Consider the following 9,653-nt stretch of genomic DNA (forward strand, 5'->3'; position numbering starts at 1 on the left):
ACAAATAATTATTTAAAACATTTGTATGTAACGCATGATCGTAAAGAATGGACAAAGAGATCATTAGGACTACACTTCCCAGGATACGTGGCGCATGGTATGTTTGTGACGTCACAATGAGTATATATAGCTACACTGTAGCATTCTTTACTCTATTGTTACATTTTAACAAACCGGGGCAGAGGCGAGGAAAAGGAGGACGTCAATCCGGCTAAAATTCTGTAACATTTTGACATTACTGTACCAAACAAGGCGAGGAGGATAACGGCCATTATACTTGAAGAAAAACGACATTAGGCCAATTGAAACCGCCCTTGCAAAGAGTGGATAAACGAATACAGATGTCAGCGGATTGCTCTTCCAATGCAAGCATTTGAAGGCTCAAACCTGGAAGATAAGGCATCCGGCAGTTAGCTTATTATTATTTTTATTGATTTTTTGCAATTTAGCAGAAAAGGATGTCAGTAGCCTAATACATTTAAACTAAACTTGACGTCCTTCTTTCCTACGGTCTGCCCCGGCTATACAGGGTTGTTACGTCAAAGTTACATGGAACATGCACTCCTGGAAGCGACCATAAAATACGTTTCCTTTATGTAGTCCAATATCTGCTTGAAGCCGGTGTAGCCTACTAATGCAGAAATAGTGTAACGAACTGACAATCACAGAAATAAGCATTCATACTGAACAAATTAACAACAGGTTTACTTAAAAAATAGTTAGCCAAACGTTACATGTCTGGAAAAAATAATAAGCAAAAATCTAAATAGGGCGTTACAAGATCCATGAACAATCCGCCGTGAATGAAAGGAACGTTCAGCAGTTGATCGGGAGAAGAGAGGGTCCTTTTTCTGCTGAAGGTAAGGAAGGCACTTGGGGGTTTAACGTTTCATGAGCCTGGGCAGTTTGCCATTGTGTGTTAGTCAAGGGGGTGACATAGTATGCTACAGAGACGGGGTCGGTAGAGGCTCCTATGTCTGACAATTAGATTTAGCTACATTATTTCCTACTGCACCCAGTCTGTCGATCGTCACTCCATTTACGAAATATAGATCGTTGTCGTTTGAGGCACTCAAGAGACTTTGTAAGGTTTATTATCAGCACGTAGTAGACTGCGTAGCTTTAGGACGCTCCTACAAATTATATTGCACGTAGTCAGGAATTTTGGAAACAAGGCACAGTCTCACAGTTTCAGTAGTAGCCTACCAAACAATATGCCTATAGGCTAGTCTTCTTTTACTCTATTATAATTATAGAAGATTGAGTCTAGCCTATGTAGATTATTGTCATTCCCATACTAGAATAGTGTATGCTACTCTAATTTGGTTCAATTGAATTAGGTCATCATCATAAGATGTGTGTCATTGAGGTTTTTCTGATAGCCATTACTGCAACCTGGTGGTTTAATGCCTGGCTAAATGATGTACAGATGTATCTAACAGCCTTTTGCTTTATTAGGCATACCAGCTCACAGTATGAAAACCAAGGCCTGATACATTGTCCTTTGTATGTAGTAGGCTAGTCATTAACTGATGTTGGCTGTCTGGCCACCCTCTTGGTTGTGATGAAGCTGCATGGTTGTAATTGTATCATTCAAATCTTTTTGTGACATGTAGGTGGGGGGGAAATACAACTTTTTGCAATAACCACAGATTGTTTTGTGTAGGAGATTGGTGCTGCCTCCTGAAAGGTAATTCTGTAACAAGGGTAATATATAAAGTGCATAATGCATATAATAATTTTCCACTGTAAAAGACAAATGGAGACAGATTTACTTGCAATGCAATCTCTATATGTACTAATGAATAGGCTAGATTCCACTGAAACTTCAACAGAGAAATGATATGTTGCAGTCCCACATTTTCCATAGGGCCATAAAATCACATTTGATTCTGAGGGTTGGTTTTAATCTCATGGGATGGGACGCTATTTATATGACAGTGAAGATCATTGAATCCATGAAAGGGGCACAAAGATGTATAGAGGGAGTCTATTCAAATGTCTCAGCATGGCCTTATTTGACCCTCTGGTGTTGCCAGAGCCGCCTCCTGTCCCTGGCATCCCAATCCCCCGCTATTGAAGGGGCCCGGCCAATGTTATGTTTTTATAGGAAAAGCTAAAGGGACGTAGGGCTACCTATCTAGAGAACAGCTAGTTGCTCTTTCCGTTCATGTAAACCCCTAGCTAGCTGCTTTCCTAGTTGCCATGGTGACGTTTTCCAGATTCAATGATTTGGGAGCAGGATTTTCATGAGAGAGGGAGTGATGGGGTAAGAATACAGATGAAAGGAGAGTGAGACTATACCGAGAAGCTGATTTCACCCCGTTGTGGTATCAGGAATCGATCCACGGCCCAGAGACGTGCTCAGGGGATTCTTCTTAATCTACTGTAGGCTACTTAGAATGTACTTACAACCTTGCCGATCCAGATTTGATTTAATTAATACATGTTTATAAACAGTTACAGTGGGATAATATAATATTTTGTTATTCAGATAGCCCCATAGGATATATGTATTATTACTATGCCTACTGTCTAATTCTCAAATGCCTTGGCTTGATGAAAGTCTTATTTGTTATTTCCGTAAAAAAGATTATAGATATGCCTCTCTGACCTTCACTATTGTATTCATTAAGTCCTTCCAATTGTGTACCTACGCATGTGCCAGACTGATAATCTCTCTCTGTCTGTGACGACTGCCGACTGCTTGTCTCTGACCATAAGTTTGTCTGTCTCTCCACGTTCAGACGCCAAGTTTCCATGGAGGCAGTTTCATCTCTCAGCCTCAAGCGAAGATTCGAGGAGGTGGACAGTGGCTCTCCATACTCTACGCCCAAGGACTCAGACGATGACATTTCCAGCAGTGACAGCGCTGACAGCTGTGATAGCCTCAACCCCCCCTCCAGCACTGCACTCATACGTAAGGGTTAGGATACGGTAGAACCGGCATTACTTGTTGGCTAATGTACTCACCAAATAGACTGATGCATGTAGGGCAACTGACTGCACTAGGCAAATAGTCAGCGAAATGAAAATATAATTCCAAGTCCATCTAAAAATAGGCTAGGTTTTAAAGTGAATGATGGATTATTACTCTATAATAACCCTTATACTATCTGTGGTTATAACCAGTTTATGGAAACTGTTCATCCACCCTTACCCTTTTCTCTTCACTGCTCTTTTCTCCTCCTCCTTCCCTACCCAGCGACCTCCATCCTAAGACGGCACAAGCCCTCTCCAGGTCGGAAGCGGGTGCGGTTTGATGTGGTGACTGTGTACTACTTCCCCAGGCGGCAGGGCTTCACCAGCGTGCCCAGCCAGGGAGGCAGTTCCCTGGGCATGGCTCGCCACCACTGCTCCATCCGCCGCTACACCTTGGGAGAGTTCGCCTGCGAGCAGGAGACCAGTCACCGCCACGCCGTGCGCCAACACCTCCGCCAAGAGAAGCTCAACGCTCGCAAGATGAAGGTGAGGTCAAACATTGATATTATAGTTACGTTTTGAAGGACCTCCTTGGGTTTAAATGAGAAATCCCTGTTCAGATTAGAATCATAATTGGTATGCAGGCACACTTAACTCGACAATTGTATAAATCATGTATTGATATCAATGGAAGATTTGCACTAAAACTTGAGTTATGTGCATGCATCCCCAGTCAGAATTCCACCCTTAGTGAGCAATGTAGGTCTGATTGTTTCTCTTAATGTCCTGTGTGTCTATTTCACCCCATCATCTCCAGCTGACGCGTAACGGTACGGTGGAGTGTGCCCAGGCTGACCTGCTGACCCTCGACGACGTGTCAGACGATGACCTGGATGTAGAGGGGGTGGAGGTGGACGACTGCTTCTTCCTGCAGCCGCTGCCCACCAAGCGGCGCCGGGCGCTCCTCAGAGCTTCTGGTAACGCCCGCATAGATGCCCGGGAGAAGGCTGAGCTACGGACCATCAGGCTGTCCAGGGAGGAGTGTGGCTGCGACTGCCGCTTCTACTGTGACCCCCGCCACTGTGGCTGCAGCCAGGCTGGCATCAAGTGCCAGGTGTGTGTGTATGATGTAATGTGTTTGTGCGCTCAGTACAGATTAGGGTTGAATATTTTCCCAGTATTTGACAAATGTTCCATCCCGAAAATAAATCACTTTTCTCCTGGGTAATTTTAAAGCATATAAATATTTCTGGATTTGATTAGAGCTTTGATCAACATAAAAATTCAAGCCTGATGCTACATGAGCCATATATTAAATACATTTTATGAGCCCTATATTAAATACATTTTATGAGACCAAGCCCAAAAATGCCCAAATGATTGTGCCGTTAACCAATACATAGCCTATGATATTCCCTATAGGCTACCGCACATTACGCACGAGTCAGAAAAACATAAAAGCCCATAGATGTAGTGATGCTCTCTTGGGTAAATAAATGAAACATGCTCCAGGAGGCTAATCTTTTTGAGTTTGGACTGTATTACTGTACTGTATTGTATTATAATGTATTATATGGACTGGAATTACGCACCTCCTTCAAACCATGAAGCTGGGAGAGAACATGCGATGCTGGTGCAGGACATGTGTCCTACAAAGGTAGGCTAGCGAATTTGATTTTAATTTGGAAATATAATAGGGCCTATTTTACATTTTTATAATTAGTAGGCTGATGTATATACAGTGGCTTGCGAAAGTATTCACCCCCCTTGGCATTTTTCCTATTTTGTTGCCTTACAACCTGGAATTAAAATGGGGTTTGTATCATTTGATTTACACAACATGCCTACCACTTTGAAGATGCAAAATATTTCTTATTGTGAAACAAACAAGAAATAAGACAAAAAAACAGAAAACATGAGCGTGCATAACTATTCACCCCCCCAAAGTCAATACTTTGTAGAGGAACCTTTTGCTGCAATTACAGCTGCAAGTATCTTGGGGTATGTCTCTATAAGCTTAGCACATCTATCCACTGGGATTTTTTCCCATTCTTCAAGGCAAAACTGCTCCAGCTCCTTCAAGTTGGATGGGTTCCGCTGGTGTACAGTAATATTTAAGTCATTCCACAGATTCTCAATTGGATTGAGGTCTGGGCTTTGACTAAACCATTCCAAGACATTTAAATGTTTCCCCTTAAACCACTCGAGTGTTGCTTTAGCAGTATGCTTAGGGTCATTGTCCTGCTGGAAGGTGAACCTCCGTCGTAGTCTCAAATCTCTGGAAGACTGAAACAGGTTTCCCTCAAGAATTCCCTGTATTTAGCGCCATCCATCATTCCTTCAATTCTGACCAGTTTCCCAGTCCCTGCCGATGAAAAACATCCCCACAGCATAATGCTGCCACCACCATGCTTCATTGTAGGGATGGTGTTCTCGGGGTGATGAGAGGTGTTGGGTTTGCGCCAGACATAGCGTTTTCCTTGATGGCCGAAAAGCTAAATTTTAGTCTCATCTGACCAGAGTACCTTCTTCCATATGTTTGGGGAGTCTCCCACATGCCTTTTGGCAAACACCAAACGTGTTTGCTTATTTATTTCTTAAGCAATGGCTTTTTTCTGGCCACTCTTCCGTAAAGCCCAGCACTGTGGCGTGTATGGCTTAAAGTGGTCCTATGGACAGATACTCCAATCTCCGCTGTGGAGTTTTGCAGCTCCTTCAGGGTTATCTTTGGTCTCTTTGTTGCATCTCTGATAAATGCCCTCCTTGCCTGGTCTGGGAGTTTTGATGGGTGGCCCTCTCTTGGCAGGTTTGTTGTGGTGCCATATTCTTTCCATTTTTTAATAATGGATTTAATGGTGCTCCGTGGGATGTTCAAAGTTTCTGATATTTTTTTATAACCCAACCCTGATCTGTACTTCTCCACAACTTTGTTCCTGACCTTGGTCTTCATGGTGCCGCTTGCGTGGTGGTGCCCCTTGCTTAGTGGTGTTGCAGACTCTGGGGCCTTTCAGAACAGGTGTATATATACTGAGATCATGTGACACTTAGATTGCATACAAGTGGACTTAACAATTTATGTGACTTCTGAAGGTAATTGGTTGCACCAGATCTTATGTAGGGGCTTCATAGCAAAGGGGATGAATACATACAGTGGGGAAAAAAAGTATTTAGACAGCCACCAATTGTGCAAGTTCTCCCACTTAAAAAGATGAGAGAGGCCTGTAATTTTCATCATAGGTACACGTCAATTATGACAGACAAATTCAGAAAGAAAATTCCAGAAAATCACATTGTAGGATTTTTAATGAATTTATTTGCAAATTATGGTGGAAAATAAGTATTTGGTCACCTACAAACAAGCAAGATTTCTGGCTCTCACAGACCTGTAACTTCTTCTTTAAGAGGCTCCTCTGTCCTCCACTCGTTACCTGTATTAATGGCACCCGTTTGAACTTGTTATCAGTATAAAAGACACCTGTCCACAACCTCAAACAGTCACACTCCAAACTCCACTATGGCCAAGACCAAAGAGCTGTCAAAGGACACCAGAAACAAAATTGTAGACCTGCACCAGGCTTGGAAGACTGAATCTGCAATAGGTAAGCAGCTTGGTTTGAAGAAATCAACTGTGGGAGCAATTATTAGGAAATGGAAGACATACAAGACCACTGATAATCTCCCCTCGATCTGGGGCTCCACGCAAGATCTCACCCCGTGGGGTCAAAATGATCACAAGAACGGTGAGCAAAAATCCCAGAACCACACGGGGGGACCTAGTGTATGACCTGCAGAGAGCTGGGACCAAAGTAACAAAGCCTACCATCAGTAACACACTACGCCGCCAGGGACTCAAATCCTGCAGTGCCAGACGTGTCCCCCTGCTTAAGCCAGTACATGTCCAGGCCCGTCTGATGTTTGCTATAGTGCATTTGGATGATCCAGAAGAGGATTGGGAGAATGTCATCTGGTCAGATGAAACCAAAATAGAACTTTTTGGCAAAAACTCAACTCGTCGTGTTTGGAAGACAAAGAATGCTGAGTTGCATCCAAAGAACACCATACCTACTGTGAAGCATGGGGGTGGAAACATCATGCTTTGGGGCTGTTTTTCTGCAAAGGGACCAGGACGACTGATCCGTGTAAAGGAAAGAATGAATGGGGCCATGTATCGTGAGATTTTGAGTGAAAACCTCCTTCCATCAGCAAGGGCATTGAAGATGAAACGTGGCTGGGTCTTTCAGCATGACAATGATCCCAAACACACCGCCCGGGCAACGAAGGAGTGGCTTCGTAAGAAGCATTTCAAGGTCCTGGAGTGGCCTAGCCAGTCTCCAGATCTCAACCCCATAGAAAATCTTTGGAGGGAGTTGAAAGTCTGTGTTGCCCAGCGACAGCCCCAAAACATCACTGCTCTAGAGGAGATCTGCATGGAGGAATGGGCCAAAATACCAGCAACAGTGTGTGAAAACCTTGTGAAGACTTACAGAAAACGTTTGACCTGTGTCATTGCCAACAAAGGGTATATAACAAAGTATTGAGAAACTTTTGTTATTGACCAAATACTTATTTTCCACCATAATTTGCAAATAAATTCATTACAAATCCTACAATGTGATTTTCTGGATTTTCTTTTCTAATTTTGTCTGTCATAGTTGACGTGTACCTATGATGAAAATTACAGGCCTCTCTCATCTTTTTAAGTGGGAGAACTTGCACAATTGGTGGCTGACTAAATACTTTTTTTCCCCACTGTATTTCGAATGCAATTTGAATGGACTTGATAGAGAGAGAGAAAGACTGCGAGCGACTGCGAGACCGTGCTCGCAATGATATTTGAGTGATAGGCTGTTTTAAAACTCTGCAGCTGCAATAAAAAAAAATCATCTTTACAATAAAAAAATAAGATGCCCCGAAAGCCAGATGGAGATGTGTAAATTAGACACGCATTCAGTCCTTATATTACTGTAGCATAGGCTATGCTGCAGCAAATGTAGGCCTACGCTACCTGTCACAATAATTTTTTTTACCATGATGAGATGATACATGCATTGTGAACTGCGCTCCATACTGAGATGCGCTGTCTGTCTCCACCTAGAGCGTTGATGATTGATCATGCAGAGAGAAGGCTGTAGAGAAGGCATATTTAGACATTTAACAGTTCCATTTCACATCATGCTGTTCATAGAAATCATTTATTATAATTTACTGGTTTCTCACAGTTATGGGCGGGAAATCTTGGTATTCCGGTTCCCGCTATTCAACCCTAGTACTGCCTTTTACCGAATATTTTATAACTGCGTGTATTCTCTCTCTTTATTTCCACATATGTTCTCTTTCCAGGTGGACAGGATGTCTTTCCCCTGTGGCTGCTCTCGGGATGGCTGTAGGAACTCGGCGGGCCGCATCGAGTTCAATCCGCTGCGCGTACGAACACACTACCTGCACACCATCATGAAGCTGGACCTGGAGAAGGGGAGGCTGCTGGGGCAGAGGGCAGGGCTTGGGGAGCAGTATGAAGAGTCTGACCCCTCCTCCACCAGGCCTCCCTCCCCAGACCTTCACCTGTCCACAGGGGCCCATGGCCTGGACTCTGAGTTAGAGGCAGAGGAGAGAGAGGTCCAGATGGTCCTAGAGGCTCGGGACCTCCTGACTGAGCAGGCCTGCCTGGAGCGGGAGAACGAAATCGCCGTGCTCCACCTGCAAAGTGCAGAGGAGCAGGAGAGGATGAGGGAGGAAGAGGAAGAGGAGGAGGTGCAGCGGGGCAGGGGGGGAGTAGGAAGCATGGGGGAGCAGTCTCTGTGCCTCCTACCTGGGGCCCTGCAGGGGGAGCTGTCTGGGGAGACAGGGGTGGGGGTCGGGATAGAGGGGGTCCCTATCTCCCTCCTCCAGGGCCCGTTCCCCACTGGGGCTACCCTGCTCTGCATCACAGAGAACCAGGAGGGAGATGGGGAGGGGGAAGGGGACAACCCCCATGGTGGCCTCAAAGATCCGGCCTCGTCCCTGCTCTACTACCAGTTAGGTCCCATAGAGAACGAGCCGTTTGAGGAGTCTCAGCCTGGGGAGGAGGAGGAGCAGGAGTGTGTGGATAAAGAACCAGAGGGAGGAGAGCAGCGAGAGAGGGATGAGCATAGAGGTATTACCTGCGGGCAGGTTGAGGGCGAGTTTTTGCCCCCGGTGGCTCTGTGCTCAGAGAATGGCTTGGGGGCTGAGGAGGCTAAGGAGGTACCATTCAGCCCCCAGCAGAGTACCTCAGAAGGGCAGTGTCAGGAAGTGGCCTGCCTGGCCACTGAAGGAGAGATATACCCACCACTGCCCCCTGAGGTTTAGTACTAGCACCTCTGCAGATGTTTTGCACAATAGCTTCATTTTGAGCTGAATAAAGCCTACACTACATGGATAGACAGTGTAGTTATCACAAATTAGTATGATGTTACAGGTTAGAATTCATAATAATAACCATCATTACTACAATAATCGATTTGGAAGAAATGAGCAGTTCCATTAAAGTAAAGTAAAGGAGGGGAAGTCATCCTGAAGGCAAACACAGCAGTTCCCCTGCAGCAGTACTGTCGGTTCAGTTGTATGTCAGTGAAATGCTCTTATTTTCACGGGGTGGAGATCATGGGACCTGTCCCAAATGGCACCCTTTTCCCTGTGTAGTGCACTACTTTTTCAAAAGTAGTGGACTATGTAGGGAATATGGTGCCATTTGGCAGCCTTGTTGGCCTTAA

General features: G+C 44.7%; 1 protein-coding gene across 1 annotated transcript; it reads left to right on the forward strand.

Moving 5' to 3' along the window:
* Nucleotides 1-108: 108 nt before the first annotated feature.
* LOC121537207 (cysteine/serine-rich nuclear protein 2) lies at nucleotides 109-9,249 on the forward strand. The gene is made up of 5 exons (XM_041844901.2): nucleotides 109-860; nucleotides 2,748-2,920; nucleotides 3,206-3,468; nucleotides 3,740-4,036; nucleotides 8,263-9,249. Exons 2-5 carry the CDS (start codon nucleotides 2,761-2,763, stop codon nucleotides 9,247-9,249), a joined length of 1,707 nt encoding a protein of 568 aa, XP_041700835.2. The 5' UTR covers nucleotides 109-860; nucleotides 2,748-2,760.
* The last annotated feature ends 404 nt before the right edge of the window (nucleotides 9,250-9,653 follow it).

The sequence above is a fragment of the Coregonus clupeaformis genome, chromosome 24 (assembly GCF_020615455.1).
Source record: "Coregonus clupeaformis isolate EN_2021a chromosome 24, ASM2061545v1, whole genome shotgun sequence".
In the NCBI taxonomy this organism is placed as follows: Eukaryota; Metazoa; Chordata; class Actinopteri; order Salmoniformes; family Salmonidae; genus Coregonus; species Coregonus clupeaformis.